At 30.2% G+C, this 18166-nt stretch overlaps 3 protein-coding genes across 10 annotated transcripts; all 3 read left to right on the top strand.

Annotated features, from left to right (window-relative positions):
* Positions 1 to 850: 850 nt before the first annotated feature.
* On the top strand, positions 851 to 4255 carry LOC114183151 (WEB family protein At2g38370-like). Of its 3 annotated transcripts, none has more exons than XM_028070061.2 (2): positions 851 to 1269; positions 2554 to 4255. In XM_028070061.2, exons 1-2 carry the CDS (start codon positions 1072 to 1074, stop codon positions 4048 to 4050), a joined length of 1695 nt encoding a protein of 564 aa, XP_027925862.2. In that variant the 5' UTR covers positions 851 to 1071; the 3' UTR covers positions 4051 to 4255. The 3 variants fall into 3 exon arrangements, with proteins under 3 accessions (XP_027925862.2, XP_027925860.2, XP_027925861.2); XM_028070059.2 differs by having other exon boundaries at positions 852 to 1269; positions 2548 to 4255; XM_028070060.2 differs by having other exon boundaries at positions 853 to 1269; positions 2551 to 4255.
* A 4270-nt stretch (positions 4256 to 8525) lies between these two features.
* On the top strand, positions 8526 to 11096 carry LOC114183229 (saposin B domain-containing protein). Of its 3 annotated transcripts, none has more exons than XM_028070162.2 (6): positions 8526 to 8712; positions 9340 to 9459; positions 9661 to 9806; positions 9916 to 10113; positions 10307 to 10366; positions 10624 to 11096. In XM_028070162.2, the coding sequence occupies exons 2-6, from the start codon at positions 9345 to 9347 to the stop codon at positions 10765 to 10767; spliced, it is 663 nt and encodes a 220-aa protein (XP_027925963.2). In that variant the 5' UTR covers positions 8526 to 8712; positions 9340 to 9344; the 3' UTR covers positions 10768 to 11096. The 3 variants fall into 3 exon arrangements, with proteins under 3 accessions (XP_027925963.2, XP_027925962.2, XP_027925964.2); XM_028070161.2 differs by having other exon boundaries at positions 8707 to 8774; XM_028070163.2 differs by lacking the exon at positions 8526 to 8712 and adding an exon at positions 8877 to 9148.
* Positions 11097 to 14134: 3038 nt separating this feature from the next.
* On the top strand, positions 14135 to 17694 carry LOC114183600 (uncharacterized). 4 transcript variants are annotated; one of them, XM_085673935.1, is made up of 7 exons: positions 14135 to 14360; positions 14461 to 14560; positions 14840 to 14938; positions 15125 to 15270; positions 15418 to 15615; positions 16868 to 16927; positions 17258 to 17694. In XM_085673935.1, exons 3-7 carry the CDS (start codon positions 14845 to 14847, stop codon positions 17474 to 17476), a joined length of 717 nt encoding a protein of 238 aa, XP_085530061.1. In that variant the 5' UTR covers positions 14135 to 14360; positions 14461 to 14560; positions 14840 to 14844; the 3' UTR covers positions 17477 to 17694. The 4 variants fall into 4 exon arrangements, with proteins under 4 accessions (XP_085530061.1, XP_027926479.2, XP_085530063.1 ...); XM_028070678.2 differs by having other exon boundaries at positions 14829 to 14938; XM_085673937.1 differs by lacking the exon at positions 14461 to 14560 and having other exon boundaries at positions 14176 to 14360.
* The last annotated feature ends 472 nt before the right edge of the window (positions 17695 to 18166 follow it).

Here is an 18166-nt window from a genome sequence, read left to right as displayed (position 1 = left end):
GTCCCACTTTATTGCAATCCCTACTTCTAGTTATGTATGAAGTAGAATTTCACTCACATTTTTTAATATTGTTATTAACCCAAATTTCTGTCAGAAAATATTAGTATGCCACATCCGCAGCTCAACTACAAAATAAGCATGTCTACTTCCACACCACAGTTGATAATAATTTTGACGTCGTTACCAAAAAAGTATATGATTGAAACGTTTTAATAAAATTTAAAATTCAATTGAAACAAAAATCAAAGAATCGACTTGAAACTTCTTAATAAAAAATAATGCTAAATGAAAAATCAAACCTTAAAAAGAATAATATTTCTTACTTACAGGATCACCGGCCAACTAAAAAAACTAATCACAAACTGAAAAAGTCAACTTTTAGAATTGCATCCCCGAAACAGCGTTGACTACACCAATTTGAATACCAATTTTAAATTTAACAATCTAACCAGCGTAATCAAATTTTCAAAAGCACGCACGCTTTAAAGTTGCAACGTCAAAATTTTCAAAATCAAATTCAAGTAAACAAACACTTCTGTGTTAGTTACCGTTCACACACTTCAACCGTTGAAACTGCGTGGGTGTGGGGCCCACACTACAACACTCACATTAGTTACACGTCTATTTTATTAACTTCAAAAATATTAAGCTTAATCTTTTTCCATCGATTATTTATTTGTCTATTTAGTCTCTTATCAATAAATATTTAATTCAGATTAATTTTAGAGATTCAATCAAGTTTTCAATATTTAAAAATTAAATAACATGATTTTTGTTTATAATAATACTTTATGGGTATTTTGGGAAATTCATTCTGAAACGTTCACTTGAACCTTTTTTCTGATTTCTCCTTCTCACTCTGATTCTACTGTTCGTTGCCAAGCGCATGAGAGCGACAAGACAACATCTTTGTGTACTAAAACACAACACAAACACTCACCTTAGTTACTTGTCGCTTTTCTTCACTTTGTGTTTTTTTGTCGCGTGCTACAAATTCTAGCAAGCACGAACGAGGCTGTTTTTGTGCTGCTTCTCTTCTGCTTTTGTTTCCGTTTGTTTGTGCAGGTGGCGATGGAAATGGGAGGTTCTGACGTGGCCGAAACGACGACGAATCAAGGAGAACGGAGTTCGGAGAAGAGTTTGAGAACGGAGGTTGATACTTCAGCACCCTTTGAATCGGTGAAGGATGCGGTCACAATGTTTGGGGGTATTGGTTACTGGAAACCCCTCCACAGTAAGATTAATACGTGTGTGCCTTCTCATTCTGAGGTAGTCCCTCCCTCTCTCTCTCTCTCTCTCTCTCTCTAATTGAGTTGTGGCATTGCTACGTATAGCACCACACAAGCTGAAAAATACTGCCATTTCGTTGTTTTGGTATGTTCCTCTCCCTTTTCAGTGGAAAAGGTGGTACCTTTGTTGATGGAATTTTGATGGGTGTCTCTGTTGTTTTACTTGCGTGGAGTGGGAGAAACTGGGGTTCTTTTGTTTTTCGTTTGATTTTTGTGTGGTAAGTTGTGATATGTTGCAGTGTATGGACCCATTTGTGTTGTTTCCTTAATGTTTGCTGTCGAAAAATTGTTTTGTTGTTGTCATTCTAGGTTGTTTCTCCTTGTTTCCTTTGGCTCGTGGGTTAAGATTAAGGGAAAGGGACTCTTAAGATTGAGGTTTCAAATTATGGCTGCAGAGTCTATTTTTGTGGAGTTCTTGGTATTGCAGGAAATTGCGGCTACAATTGTGGTCGGAGGCTTCAAACACCTTCACATTACGTTCAAAATTGTGGTTGTGAACTGTTTTTAAAAACCTTGTTCAAGGTTTAAAAGATCTAGAGACTTTTTCAAGGTTTTAAAAATGATTTGCAGCTGCAACTGTGGCACAATTTCAAGGCTTTTTGGGGTCTCTGGTCATAAATGGGGCCGCATTTGTTTTACTTCTTTTTAGTTTTGGGCAAAATCATGACTGTAATTGCAATTTAGAACCTTGGACTTACGATTTAGTTTCCAGTGAGGAGAGGAACTGGAAAAAATAAAAGCATCTTGTTTTGAGAAGAGAACTCTTAGTTGGAGGGAAAGTATTTGGGGTCCTTATTTTCCCTTCCCTCTAAACCTTTGAAGCAAACAACAAATTTTATTCAAATCCCTCTCTCCTTCCTTCTTTTTATATCTGTGTTGTACGAGGATTGGATCCCATGAACTGTTGTTTAAGTCATTTATGGGGAATGCTGTTAAAATTCAAGGAAAAAAGTTAAAAAGGCTATCTTTGTATTAATTTCTTGATTGGTAAATTGGAATGAAACTATTGGAGTTTTAAGGACAAAATTTAAATACTTCAAGTGCTTTGGGTGTTGTTAGCCAATTAGAAGTGAAGTTTCACTTCAGTAATGTGTTGATCTTTAACCCAAACCAAAATTATGCTAATTACCATCTACGTTTTGTCCTTGGCATTATACTTACTATATTTGTTAATCTTGGGTTTTTCATTAAATTTCCTTTTCAAGTATTTGGTTGAGCTAAATTTTCAAGTATCTCACCCATCCCCATCTTTGGTTAGCAGCAGCACTCAGCAGAGCTCAGCGCTGAAAAACTGGAGGAGCAGGCTTCAGTGTTGGAGAAAGAACTGATCTTGAAAGAAAGGGAAACTCTTGATGTGTTGAAAGAATTGGAAAGTACCAAAAAGCTTGTTGAAGAATTGAAATCAAAGATACAGAAGGAACAGTCTGAAGTGAATTTGAATCTTCAGCTTGGGGAATGTGATGGAAAATCAGTTGTTGAAGAGAATGAAGAAAAGGAAAACCAAATGAGTCAATTGAATGTTTTTCAACCTTCCAACCAAGGTTTTGCTTCCCATCTTCCATCTGCGCCGGGTGTAATATTACAGGAACTGAAGCAGGCCAAGTTGAATTTATCCAGAACTACTGTTGATCTGGCTGATGTTCGAACTTCTGTAGAATCGCTTAATAAGAAGTTAGAGAAGGAAAGAATCTCACTTGAGAAAACTCGTGAGAGGTTAGCTCAAAATACTTCAAAAATATCTTCTCTTGAGGAAGAGCTAAACCATACCAGATTGAGGCTGCAAGTAGCAAAAGGTGCTGAAATCAAAGATGCTTCAGAGGATCCTTCAGTTATTACTAGAGAGCTCCAGCGACTGAGTTCTGAGGCTGAGAATTTCAAAATAATGGGAGAATCTGCAAAAGCAGAAGTTCTGAGAACTATGTCTGAGATTGAACAGACAAAAACCATGATAAGAACTGCTGAAATCAGATTGGTAGCAGCCAGAAAAATGAAAGAAGCTGCTAGAGCCGCAGAAGCTTTTGCCCTTGCAGAAATTAACGCATTGTCTCATCATGAAAATGAGAGTTTACCTGGAAATCAGATTACCCTTTCATTTGAAGAGTACACGGCTCTGAGATGCAAAGTACGTGATGCAGAGGAACAATCTAGGAAGAGAGTTGCAAATGCAATGCTTGAAGTTGATGAAAGAAATTTGTCAAACATGGAGATTTTGAAAAGGGTAGAAGAAGCTGCAGAGGAAGTTAAAACCAGCAAGAAGGCCCTTGAAGAAGCTCTGGAAAGGGTAGAAGCTGCAAATAGAGACAAGGTAGCGGTTGAAGAGGCTTTAAGGAATTGGCGTTCGGAGGGTCACAAAAGACGCTCTATACAAAACTCCACCAAGTTCAAAAACTCTTGTTCGTCTCATCATTGGAGAGATCCTCGGTTACTCGATGTTAATGGATTGCATCTGGTGAATGATGAAGCCAAGCCAGTTCTAAAGTCAACCCTATCAATAGGACAAATACTTAGCCGAAAGCTGCTTCAACCACAAGAGTTTGAAGCCGGAGAAAGAATCTCAATGAAACAGAATGTGTCTCTGGGTCAGATGCTTGGGAAACAAAACATTGATCCACCAATTGACAACAGACAAGTTGAGAAAGAGAAAGTAACTGGTCGTAAGTTGTTTTCTACCAAGAGAAATAAATTTGGATTTGCACGATTCTCTCACATTTTGTCAAAACAGCAGAAGAATAAGAAGAAGCCAACCCTGAATTTGAGGTGATACATTCATCGTTTGAAGTCAAAAGCTAGACTCTAGTTGCATCTTTTATCAGTGCTTGTCGGATTTGTAATGCTTGCTTAAATAGAATCTTGTATTTTAACTGTGTTTAACTATTTTTAAGGTTGCAATTCTGCTTGTATAATGTGTATTGACTTGTAGAGATGATTCATATGAATTCATAACCTCTTCAATCGTGGTGTTGTAATTTTTCATTTGCCTAATGTTTTTTTTACTGCTATATTTATCCACAGTTCTATAAAAAGCTAGAGTAAGAATAATAAGGCCTTCATGCATTGAAGCATCGTTCTCACAATAATGTCAAGCATTTGATTGAAAACGAAATGAGATCAAAGATTGTGAAATGCTTGGAGATTTTTCTTATCTGAATTAAGAAGTAACAATAATGGAGAAATAACGTTTTCAATTATTTGTGAGTCTAGCTGTTATTTTTCATATTTGTGAGGATTTTTAGCTGTTTACAATAATTCACATAACTTTTTTAATCAAACATGAATTAACTTCTTTGTTAAAATTTGTTAGGATTCATGATTATGCTTTTTGATAATTACTTGATGATGCTAGAGTGATTCTTAAACTGTGGATTATTTGGCTTGTGGTTTTACTTCACATTATCGAAATTTTTTCTCAAATAATACTTTCTAAAAATAAATTTATCAAATTGTTGGAAGTTTCATATCGACTAGAGACAAGACAATTTTATAATATATAAGTGAAGTGCAAACTTCATTTTATAAATCGATTTTGTAGAATTGAATTAGATTTAAAATTCGTTTCTAATATGATATAAGAGTCATTGTTTAAACAAAGTTATATAAAATTCACATTTTTACTTCTTTTTACTTTATATTGTTTGAATATTTTTTTTATTATCTGAGCGTTATTGTTTACTGAATATTAAATAAATCTTTATGACTAATATTTTAAATAAGTGTTTTTAATAAAATGTCATGTGAAGATAAGTTATTAACGAATTTTAAACATTAACCTAATTAATCAAAGTTCATAATCATTTAATAAAAGTTTATTTGGAACTGATATTTTTTTTTCAACAGTTAACTAATGCGTTTTGAAATTGGATTGGTAATCTATGTTTTGTAGTTTAATGGATAGTAAAACCTTGAATATTATAATTAGTGTTCCATTAGAAAATGAGAGCGTTTAAAATTTTGAAAAGATCAAAATTACGATCATTTTAAGATAAAGGGAGAAATTTGCTTACTCTGTTGTCGATTTTTTTTTTAGTTTATTAAGATAAGTATGAATGTCATCTAACCATAGTGTTATTAAATACAAATTTTTCATTACATAACTCATTCAAAACATAATTTTAAAGTGTCTAACCATGACCCAATTTGTTTATAAAAAACATTTTGCCTAACATATCTTAGATTATAAATTTGAAATTTACTACTAAGCGATTTATTGAAATAAACATCAAGAATATATGTAATGCTTTTCATATAAAACAGTCCCTTAATTTCAGGCAATTTAATGAATTTTTTACTTTAATGAATTTAATTAATTTTTTACTTTAATGAAAATGTCTATTAAAAAATTATTTAACTGACAAATATAATTTTTTTAACATCTCAGATTCTTTATCTTATATTTAATATAGATGTTAAACTCTATAAAAAATATAGTTAATTATGTAAACATTTTTCTATAATTTTAAACTACTCAAAATTATGAATGTGGTTCGAAAAAACATTATTAATAACCAGTTCATCTAATATAGTTAAGCAACTTTTGTGCAATTAGAGCTAATAATAAAATTTGAACAACGTTTTTTATGTATTAGATATACTGTACTAGGCTAAAACTTTTCTATGGCATTTAAAAAAATATATATAATTATTGATTTGTTCCCAATTTTTTGTTAAGTTCAATTTGATACCCATACTTTTAGTTTGTTCAATTTAATACCCAAATGTCTAAAATGATTCAATTTGGTCATCTCCGTAAAGTTGAAGTTAACATCGTGTCCGTACAGGACATTGTCAAGCCATGAAATTTTTTATTTTTATTTTTTAATTTTAATTTAAAAAAAAATAAAAACGGCCACATGTCAGATTATCATCGTGCCACGTGACAGCTTACAATCATGACACATGATAGTGGTAATAGTTATTTTTAATTTAGTTCTCTATTGAAATTTTTGGTTCAATTTAGTACCTCAATTCTTTAAAACGATCTAATTTTGTAATTTTCAATTTGAAACCAAATTAGTAACTAAGTTTAATTATAACTTATATATACATGTTAAAATAATTGTTTTGAATTTATACACCAAATCACTATACCTAAATATTCAAATTATTTTATTTTTTACAAGTGTAAAAAATTTCATGTGTAAAAAATTACAAAGGTAAAAACTGTAAAAAATAAAATAATTTAATTATTCAGGTGAAATGATTTGATGTATATATTAGAAAAATTTATGGTAACATGTATATATAAATTGTAATTAAGCTTATTTACTAATTTGGTCTCAAATTGGAGAGGACGAAATTGAATCATTTTAAAAAATTGGGTACTAAATTGAACCAAAAATTTAAATAAATGACTAAATTAAAAACAACTATTATCACTACCACGTGACAGGATGATAAACTAACACGTGACAGTTTTTAAATTTTTTGAAAAAAAATTAAATTAAAAAAAATTAAAAATTTCACGGCTTGACACGTGTCCTATACGGACACGATGTTAACTCTAACTTAACAAAGAGGACCTCCAAATTAAATATTTTTAGATAATTGGGTACTTAGTTGAACAAACCAAAAATATGAAGATAAAATTAAACTTAACTAAAAAATTGGATTACCAAATCAGTAATTATAAAAAAAATATATATATTGGATCAAACGGAAAAGGAGTAATTAGTAAAGTATACCACACCAAACCCTTTCATTATGAAAAAAAACAGATAAAAAAGGTGAGAACATTTCAAAATTTGAATTAAAACATATAAGAATTGAAATTTTAAAGGCTTTGTAGTGAATTCACTAGATAAAGTATTGACCTGTTTGGTTTTTTTTTTATAATAAAATAAAAATTCTATCTTAGTATGAAAAATTTAATTTTATTAATTTTATTTGAATTTCATTAATCATTAAGTTAATTAAATATATATTTAACTTTTAATAATTATCAAGTATATTTATTAAAAAAAATAATGTTAATATATTGATGTTAATTTTTCTTTAATAGTCACACTGAACCATTATTAAAAAATTCAATTACTTTAACTATAAATAAATTTTAAATAAAATTAAAGAAATTAAAATTTTTATATTAATACTATAATTTTTTATTATATTAAAAATAAAATATATTAATATTTATTAAATTAACCAACCATTTATCCAATTCTTAGTTATTGTTTGTAAAATTTTATTTTATTTTTTCTATTTGATCAAATAAAAAACACACTTTGTATTTCTCTATTCTTTTTCCCTTGTGTCCAAACATTGACAGTTAAGTAGAACGAACATTCAAATGTAAAAATAAACAAAAAAAATCAGCTATTTGTTATGGGTAACTGAGAAGGGTGTTTCTACATAAAAAATACCAAGTTTGGTAAATTTCTAATGTTTCACACTTTTGTCGGATCTCACGATGTTTCCTTTCATTGTTTGAACAATAATTTAATTTTTTCATAGCATATTTTCGTAAAAAGTACTAAATATTTTTTAGAATTTAACTAAAATATATTAATGGTGGAGATTTTATTTTCACTAATGTTGAATCATCAAGCACAGTAATATTATTAATGTTCATCGCATCTTAAAAGTTAATTATTCACAGTATACAACTTAATACTGATAATACATAAAAATATAAAAAAACTAAATTTTATTTTTTAAAATGTTACCACATTAAATATATATATATATATATATATATTCTTATAAATATTAAAATAATTAAAAAATATTTTTTACTCTTTCAGTGAATACATGATTAATTTCTTCTTTTTTCTTTCTTGGGCCTTCTTAGTACGTATACATTTAAATGCATGGCCAAGAAGTACAATAATTTGTTCTTTCTTCACATATAAAGAAAATTATTGCCTTTTAATCTTTGATCTATGCTATATTAATTCAAACCAGCGTTTTTTAACACATTACGTCTGATTTTGTCCATCAACATTGGATTCTAATAAACAATTGCAGGGACAAATTTTCTATTATTCGAAAAAAATAAAGTGTACATTTTTCAAATATAGAAAATATCAAAGTAGAAGGAAACCCCACTCCTAGTGATTGCGTAGAAATTAAGATTAATGATGTTTTTCCCTTCTCACCTTTCAGTTATCTGGTAGCAGTTTTAGACAGATATTTATTTTTGCACACGAACATAGCAGATCACGTCCCTTCATTTTTTTCATCAGAGCTAGATTCCCTCCTTGATTATGGCACGTAACGATGAAGTGTGAGGCACACATTCTTCTCCTGGGGGCTCCCCACATTGGAGTTTTTTTGTCGATTTTCAAGAAACTCATGCTCAATTAATATTGCTACCTACCAATGCAAGTGAAGATAGCAAACTAATCGCTGCACCAATCAACACGACACTCCAAGTTTCTTCAAGGAATCACTACCATTTAATTTCCATTCACTTGTTTTCAAATATAAGGTAACCTTTCTTCTCTTCATTCCTTGCTTGCTCTTTGCTTCTAAGGAAACCACTCAGAAAAAGTAGTAATCTTTTTCCCCTTTAGTTACCACCCACTAATGACTAATCCTCAAAATTTTTCATTTTCCCCGTTAGTATTTTCTTTTCTATTTCATGTGATGCATTAACTGTTGTCTGTTGTCAAGTTAATTGGCCCTGCTTCAGTTTTCTATAACTGTGTCGGATGACAACATGATTGTTTTTTGGTTCTTTTTCAGTTTGATCATTGGTTTTCAGGCTTATCATTGCCGACAAAATATTCTCAACTGGGATTTTTCTTTTCTGGGGGAAGGATGAACTGAATTGCATGTTTTGTTGGTTTGATTATGCCGATTTAATTGAGAATTGTGTTGTCTTTGTAACTTCTGAAGTACATTTTAAGAGTTTCACAGAGAAGGTTTATGGTCTCAACTCTTGATATGCCTTTTTCTGCTTTTGTGCGTGTGTGTGTGTAACTTTGTGCTAAACCCCAATTGTGTGTGTTAATGGCATTATATTTTGATATGCCCTTCAGTCAGGTTTTATTTCATTTCATAAATATTTGAAATATCATGCCTTTGTGATTTAAAAAACAATTCTTTTGCTTAGGAACCATGGAAGGGAGGATGGGACTGTTGTTTCTTGTTGTTGTATTGGGTGCTGCTTGGGCTTGTGATGCAAGAGAAGTAGCCAACCTTGATCAAACGAAAATTTATACTGCAAACACTGGTACTTCTGGTTCACTAATTTCATTCTTGGCTTTCTTACTCTGAGCTTGACTAATGAGCTTCAATTTTATCAAAAGCCTTTTTCCATTAGAAGCATTATGTTAAACCCTTTGGAACTTTGTTTTGAATAATTTTCTGTTAATATAGTTTTTAAATGCAAGTGTGCCATAAATGATGTTGTTGACCTAAATTCAAATTGCAGAACCAAAAGCAAAATTTGATATGTGTGCACTTTGTGAGGAATATACTACCAAGGCACTTGAATATATAAAGCAAAACAAGACCGATCAAGAGATCATTGATACCCTGCACAACACATGCAGCCAGCTTCACTCTTTCAAGCAGAAGGTTGGCCATCTTTTCAAGCAGAGTAGTTGTTCTCAATTGCTGGGAAAAATCAACTTTAGTTTCTCTCTGTGATCTCTATGAACTTATTTTTTTCTTCTGTATTGCACAGTGCATTGATTTGGTGGACTATTATACTCCTATTTTCCTCTCGGAAGTAGCTTCACTCAAGCCTAGAGAATTCTGCCACGAGATCAATATCTGCCAGCTCGTTGAACATGTTTCCGTGCAAGTTCAAGAAGATGCCTGTGGGTTTTGCGAAGAAACTGTTTCAACTCTGCTGGATAAGTTGAAAGATAGTGACACTAAGGTAAGTAATTTCATCTTCCTGCTATGAGCTGTGGCACTGTGGTGTGAAATTTTACTTCCTCTGTCCTGGTATGAGCAAACTTTTTCTCTAGCTTCAAGTTTTACACGCCTTTCATCTACTACAAAACTCTGATGGGTGTTGCATTCATATGTTTTCTTGAATAAACTGCTAACAATTTATTTCAAAATGTCAGCTAGAGATAATTGAGACATTACTGAAGTTGTGCAATTCAGTGGAGAAGTATGCAAATAAGGTGAGCAAAATCTGACAAATTCCTCCATTTTCCTTAACTTGTATTCAATCATATGAAGTTTCAGTTTCCAACTTTTATAATATTGACCAAATTAGATATTATAGTATCTGGATTGCGGATGTCATTGTACATCATGAACTAGGCCAATATGCATTCTATGAATTTTGCAGTGTTGTGTATAAAGTGTGCACTAGAGCATACTTTTCCTAATCCCATTTTGAATGTGATTATTCATTTGTCTTCCAAATTGTTTGCAGTGCAAGAGATTGGTTTTCGACTATGGACCCTTGGTTTTTGACAATGCTGAGAAATTCCTAGAGAATGTAGATTTCTGCACTGTAATACATGCCTGCAAATCTTCAGCAGTTGCTAGCGAACAAGCTTTTCTTTCAGACTCTTAATTATAGAAACAAAGCTCTACCAGGTTTATTGTTCCCTTTAAGATTTCCACATACAATGTAATAAGGAAGAGGGAGAGTACAAGTTCGAAGCATTGTCAGTGTAAAGTTTTTAGTACTAGTTTATCCTGTGTCAGCCAGCACATTATTAAAAAAAGTTGATACTTACTCTGTAGTGGTTGTGGTACTCTAGCATTTTTATTATTTGGCAATATGTAATCTATGTTTGCATGTAGTTCTTCAAAAGAAAATCTTTATGTATATTACGGTATGTATGCTAAAATTCTGAATGTGACAGTGTAAGTTTCAAATTGATCTTTCGTTTTTCAGTAGACACTTGTCAACAAATACTCTATCTGTTGTTCTCATCCTGTTCCAAGTTCAGATCAATCAAATTTATCCAAAAGTGAAGTTGACATCGATCAAAATCTTCCGAGTCACAAAGTTTGATTAGTCACAGCAGTTGCAGCAACATATTCTGCTTTTTCCAGTGGGCTGCTAATTTTGTTTTTCGAGCTCCATCAAAAACATAGAACCGATTATGAAATGGTGGTACGAAATATTTTTCATTTCATCAACCAAAACCTCCATCGTAAGAGAGATTTCATTTCATCAACCAAAACCTCCATGATAAGAGAGATTATGAAGTGGTCCACCCATTATAAGGTCCCTCCCAACTAATCCTTATCCACCTATTATTCTGGTCCTTACTAATCTTTACGTGAGAGAATTGTATATCATTAAATATTTTATCTTTATATTTAAAATGAGTTAAATATATTTTATTTCTATATTTTGATGTGAAATTGAATTTGTTTTTGTTCTAAATTTTAATATAGTTTAGTTTTTAAACTTTAAAAATAATAATATATTGTTAATTTAATCTAATTGTATTAATTATTTTTTATGTCTCAAACGGCATTGCCTTTGAACTATTTAAGAGCATGTTTTGACATGCTCGAGTTCAAATATTAGTTTGAAATGTCATTTAAAACGTAAAAAGAAATTTTAAATTTATTAGGTTAATTAAAATATATTCATTCATTTTTAAAGTTTGGACACCAAAATATTTTAAAGTTTAGGATATGCATGAATTCCAATTTTGCGTCCAAATTTAGAAAAGTTGTAACTATATTTTGGTTTTATTGTGAAGGTTGTAGTTGTGTATTTATTTAGTTGTATACATGTTTTTATTCTTGTGAAACTTGTGCATATCTATATTGATGATATACATACCCAAATATCTATGTGTATATGTATATGTATATGTATATGTTTTATGTGTATGTTGGGTAGATTTGTTGAGTGTTGTTGTTAATTGAAATTGTTTATAAATTGTTCCTTTATTGTACCTTTGTTTTTGCAGGCCCATTGCATAATAAAAGATTAAGGGTCTTTCTTCCTGCACCTCCAAAATTTCTTCTACACCTCCAAACTTTCTTAAATTCCCAAAATACTCTTTGACCATTTAAGGAAACCCGTAGACATCACACCCCCAAAATTATGTCGACTTCCGGAAGTCAAAATATATCACTGGAAGTCGACTTCCGGAAGTTAAAATGAATCACCGAAAATCGACTTTCGGAAGTCAAAAATTATCATCAGAAGTCGATTTCTGGAAGTCAAAAAATATTCCCGGAAGTCGATTTCCGGAAGTCAAAATATATTTCCGGAAGTCGACTTCCAGAAGTCAAAAAACATTCTCCGAGAGTTGACTTTCGTAAGTAAAAAAACAAAATTTATTTTGAATATTTTTAATTCTTTTCAAAATTTATATTTTTTAATTTTTAATGATTTTTTTAGTTTATTATTTTATTTATTTTTTATGTTTTCATATTTCTTAATATATATATTTTTAAAAATATTAATATCTATATATATAATTTTATTTTTATTTAATATACTAAAATATAAATATAAATATAAAAATAAGTAAAATTAAGATAATATTAAACTTTAAATAAAAAAACAAAAAATAAAAAATTTATTCTCCTTCATTTAATTTTATTTAATATTTAAATTCATTTTAAAATAATAAAATTTTAAATTAAAATATATATATAAATAAATAAATATATATAAGTCCACTTCCTATATATATATAAATATAAACGGATTTTGACTTCCGTGTATATATATATATATATATATATATATATATATATATATATATATATATATATATATATATATATATATATATATATATATATATATATATATATATATATATATATATATATATATATATATATATATATATTTATATATTTATATTTATTAGTGTGAAATACATGTACAGGAGATTCCCGTAATAAGTTGTTAGAAAATTTACATAATCAATTGCTGTAAAATAATATCTTTACAAAATAACTATCAAATCACAATCAATATATCTTTTTCTAACAGTAAACTAAAAGAATTTTCTTAAATACCTAAAATATTTTTTAAAATATTTAACTTACTAAACTAATCAAATGTTTCTGTTTATATTTCCATAAATTTTGCGATCTACAATCTTGAACCATTGATGAATTATCCTTGACTTCGTAGAGAAGGTGATACTGAAAAGTATAGTTACATATAAGAAATAACTTCTACTATGAAAGAGAGCACAAAACTAAAAAGAAAGGACAGATTCAAAACACTAGTTTTCAAAATCTTCAACTAATGCGTTTAGGTCTCAATACATAATACCTCACATGTATAAGCTACACAAGAATGAAAAATGTGTCTATGTGACCTACAATTGCGGAAATGAATTTCTATTAAAAATCTCATTCATGTAAAAGCTTATAAACAAGTGATTCAATGATCAATTTACAAGAAAATTTCATTCCAAAACCCATCAATTAAACCTTCCTCTTTCATGAACCAATTTAGGTATTTACTTAAATTTTATCTTCCTTCTTTTTCATCTACACTTATTTGCACCAAACATGACATTAATGGGCATAGGGTGTTAGCCTACACAAGGTTCTTATATTATTAATCAACTAAAAATTATTTTAAAAATGTTAAAATATTTATTGCTGTAAATATAAAGTCGTTTCTTGATATCGATGATATATTTGACTCTGGAAATTCTTTTCCCCATATATGGGGTTGCGTTACTTCTTTTAGTTTTTAATATAAAAGTAAAGTGAATCATGAAATGAATATGAAGGCATATGGTTAGTAACAAGAGGAAGCAAGGGATAGAGATCCTAAGCATAGATCAGTAGAAAACATACTAAAAAGTAACACATTTGTTTGATTAAAAGATTCAAAATTATGTATTATGTTCTTTTATTTATAGGACTGTTATGTAACATAGGTGAGTAACCTATATTCTATATATATACTCAAATTGAAAATAAAAAGCAAGAAAAAAGGTTCTTCATTACGTAAGAGTTAAGACTAATAAAGACTTTCCTTTGCACTTTTTCTGTTCTGGCTAAAGTCTTTGGTAGATTTTTGTTCATGAAAGCTAGACCCCCTCTTTGATTATGAACCATTCCTTGCATCAACCACAAGGCACTCCCAAGTTCCAGCAAGGAATCACTACTACCACCTTCCTTCCATTATTCTGTTCATCGTTTCTTTTCACAGAAGAAGTAATCTCTTTTCTCTTCATTCTTGGTTTAATTTGCTTCTTTCATCGTTCTGATCACTGGTTTAGGGTTTATCAAAGCTGACAAAATTATTCTCCACCAGGATTTTCTTTTCTCGGGGGAGCATGAACTGAATTGCATGTTTTTTTTGGCTTGATTATACGACATTCAGAGTGTTGCCCTGTAACTTTTGAAGTACTGAGGTGATTCAAGAGTTTCACACATCACAAAGATTTATGGTCTTAACTCTTAATTAGCAACCCATTTTCTGCTTCTGTGTGTTCATCTTTGTTCTAAAAACAAATATGATATCTATTCTTACTAGTGTCTAAGTAGATTATATCATGTGTGTTCACCTATGTTGTATCAAAATGGCATCATGTTTTGATATGTTTTTCAGAAATGGTGTTCTGGGAATTTTAATTACTTTCTATGTTTTCCCTGATCGATGTTATCGTTCTTGAAAAAAAGTTTTGTTATAGGAACCATGGATGGGAGAATGGCACTCTTGTTTCTTTTTGTATTGGCTGCTACCTGGGCTTGTGATGCAAGAGAACTGGCAAAACGTGGTCAATTGAGCAGTAATACAACAAACTCTGGCACTTGAGAACTTTTTTTTCACTAATTTCATCATTAAGTTTTTGCTTTTTACTGTTCTTCTTAGGAAATCCATAGAGTGGATGCAAGTATTGTAGATGAAATTTTGAACATGGTTTGAAACGCAAATGTGGCATCAATAATCTTGTTGACCTATTTCCAAATTGCAGAACTAAGCAGAAAACCAGATGTGTGTGCACTTTGTGAGGAATACACTTCCAAGGCACTTGATTATCTAAATGAAAACAATACTCAGCAAGAGATCATTGATATTCTCCACAACACTTGCCACCAGCTTCCCCCTTTTAATCAGAAGGTTGCTTATTTTCTGGATCTCTTGTGTTTTTGTTTAGATGTTGTAACTGTTCTTAGTGATGAAAAAAAATCAACTCTTAATTTGAACTGTGCAATCACAATTTCTCATATGCTATATGAATTCCTCTGTTTCTTCTGTATTGCACAGTGCATTACTTTGGTGGACTATTATGCTCCTCTTTTCTTCTTAGAAATAGCTTCGATTCAGCCTCAAGAGTTCTGCCACAAGATCCATATCTGTCATCTCATTTCATATATTTCCTCACACGTTCAAGAAGATAGCTGCGGCTTTTGCAATGATGCTGTTTCAACTCTATTGGCTAAGTTGAAAGATAGTGATACTAAGGTATGTAATTTCATCTTTCTGCTACTAAAATAAAGTTTGGTACTGCGGTGGAAATTTTACTTCATCTGTGTCCTGATATGAGCAAACTTTGATGGATGTTAAATGATTGCATGGAGATTTCATTGCAAATTATCTTTCTTTTGACTTAAAAAATCTATAGTTGCAGCCATATCACAAGAATTTTGATTATAATGTTGGGGTGGAAAAAAAAGAAAAAAATATAAAAGCTATCTTTTTGAATTTAGAATCAATAGTTATATATTTAGAAATAAGTACAGAGATAGATATGAAAGGAGGGAGATTTGAGTTGAATGACAGATAAGTTTTTTGTACTAATTGTTAAATGAAATTAAATTTCATATTAGAATTAAGTAATATATTTGAAAAGTAAATGCTTTGTATATATGATTCTAGAACACTGACATCCAATAATTATTTCAAAAAAATTTCTCATTTAAAATACTTTCCTTTTAACAAACGGGATAAGATATACAGATAAATTAAATTTTCTATGGTTTTGGTTTCCTCAAAGGTCTAATATATTTGCTTTGACCCTTTCTAATGTTGTAAGCCTAGTACAACTCCTCTTTAAATTTTTTTTAACTATTAGTATGAAATATAATTCCACTTGATCGGACACGTCTCATAAATGTAGTGCCTTATGTATGGGACACTGTTGGAAGTCTCATATCGACTAGAGATAAGACAATTTCATTGTATATAAGTGAGGTGCAAACCTCACTTTACAAGTTGAGTTAGGCTTAAGATCCACTTCTTAACATGGTATCAGAGTTATTTGTTTAAAAAAAAAAAAACTATTTTTTGTCTCACATGATTTTGGCATGACTCAAACAATATTAATAACTACAAATATAATAATTTTCTTAAAAATCTATAAACTTCTAAACTTATTACATAAATTCTTTTATGATTATAGAATTAAAGAACAAATCTAATGATCACTACTTTACTTTTTTAGATGTTAGATAGATAGATTAAATTCATTTTTGTATTAGCTAAATGTCTTTGATTATTATATTTGACTAATCTTGTTTATAAATGATTTTGAGTATATGTAAATATATAATGATATATAGATTTGTGTTTCCATATCCTATATTTTGGAGACTACATGTGTCGAAGTGTTTGTGTGTGTCGTATCGGTGTCCATGTCCTATCCGATATCCGTGTAATAATGTGGCTACATAGTGCTTTGTGAATAAACTGCTAAACATTTAATTTAAAATGTCAGCTAGAGATAATTGAGACAGCACTGAAGGTGTGCAACTCAGTGGAGAAGTATGCAAATAAGGTGAGCAAAATCTGACTAATTCCTCCATTTTCCTTAATTTGTATGCAATCATACGATGTTTCAGTTTCCAACTTTTATACTATTTAGATATTTTCATGCCTGAACCCTGGTAGTGATTATAGGATCTGGATTGACCAAGTTATAGTATACACTATGAACAAGGCCAATGTATATATGTGCACAACTAGAATTTTGCAGTGTTCGGAAGAAAATGTACAAAAATAAAAAATATAATTTTTCTCGTGATTTTATAAGGTTAAGTTAGGTTTAAAATTAATTTTTAATACATTTTTTACTTTGTTTTTTATTTATCTTTCAAATTGTTTGCAGTGCACAAGAATGGTTTTGCAGTATGGACCCTTGGTTTTTGACAGTGCCGAGAAATTTCTGGAAAACACAGATATGTGCACTGCCATATATGCCCTGCAAATCTTTAATGATGGCTGGCCAACAAGCCTTTCTTCTTTGAGACTCTTATGGAAACAACGTTCTAACAGAGTTGTGGTGTACTCGTTGCAGAAGATTGCCAAATACATAGCAACACATTGAGGAGAGTAAAAGTTGATACATTATCAGTATCAAATTTTTAATACAGCATATCAAGTTATTGTCTGCATATATCATTGAAAAATTCTAGACTTTCTATGTAGCGGTTGTGATACTCATGCATGTTTAATTATTTGACAATACATTTACAAGCAGTGATATATCCAGAAATTTTAATCACTGAGGAAATACTCATATATAAAATTGTTGCATTAAAAGTATACATTACATCTTTAGGAGTATAAATATGCATCACAATTGTTATAGCAAGTGAATGTGGATATATGTATTTTCTTAAAATACAAGTACAAAGAGTTATTATAACATCCTATATGCCGGTCCTATCTACTTCATACTTCGTTGTTGCTGTTCCAATTTATTTGTTCTTCAAGATAATTTGAATATATTTTTGGTCTTTAACTTTTATGAAAAATTGGAATAAATCTCTTTTCGAAACTTTGATTCAATTTAATTTTCCAGTTTTAGAAATGTTTGGATTTAGTACTTTTAATCAAATTTTATTAAGTTTATTTGACGTTTCAAACACATCTCTCGGTTAACATTGAAACAAAAATGTGTTAAACGGTCAAATACTATCGTAAAACGCATTTGAAACGTCAATTAAACTTAATAATTTATTTAAAAGGACTAAATTCAAACATTTTTAAAGTTGTGAGACTAAATTGAGTCAAA

The sequence above is a fragment of the Vigna unguiculata genome, chromosome 5 (assembly GCF_037176805.1).
Source record: "Vigna unguiculata cultivar grain cowpea cultivar isolate G323 ecotype 2 chromosome 5, ASM3717680v1, whole genome shotgun sequence".
In the NCBI taxonomy this organism is placed as follows: domain Eukaryota; kingdom Viridiplantae; phylum Streptophyta; class Magnoliopsida; order Fabales; family Fabaceae; genus Vigna; species Vigna unguiculata.
The sequence above is the reverse complement of the archived record's forward strand: the minus strand, read 5'-3'. Positions and strand labels throughout refer to the sequence as shown.

Coding starts and splice junctions, on each gene's coding strand:
- LOC114183229 (XM_028070162.2), top strand. CDS start 9,345: ATGGAAGGGAGGATGGGACTGTTGTTTCTTGTTGTTGTATTGGGTGCT. Junction 9,807..9,915: donor TTCACTCTTTCAAGCAGAAG/GTTGGCCATCTT, acceptor TGTATTGCACAG/TGCATTGATTTGGTGGACTA. Junction 10,114..10,306: donor TGAAAGATAGTGACACTAAG/GTAAGTAATTTC, acceptor TCAAAATGTCAG/CTAGAGATAATTGAGACATT.
- LOC114183151 (XM_028070059.2), top strand. CDS start 1,072: ATGGAAATGGGAGGTTCTGACGTGGCCGAAACGACGACGAATCAAGGA. Junction 1,270..2,547: donor GTGTGCCTTCTCATTCTGAG/GTAGTCCCTCCC, acceptor ATCTTTGGTTAG/CAGCAGCACTCAGCAGAGCT.
- LOC114183600 (XM_085673935.1), top strand. CDS start 14,845: ATGGATGGGAGAATGGCACTCTTGTTTCTTTTTGTATTGGCTGCTACC. Junction 15,271..15,417: donor TTCCCCCTTTTAATCAGAAG/GTTGCTTATTTT, acceptor TGTATTGCACAG/TGCATTACTTTGGTGGACTA. Junction 16,928..17,257: donor TGGAGAAGTATGCAAATAAG/GTGAGCAAAATC, acceptor AATTGTTTGCAG/TGCACAAGAATGGTTTTGCA.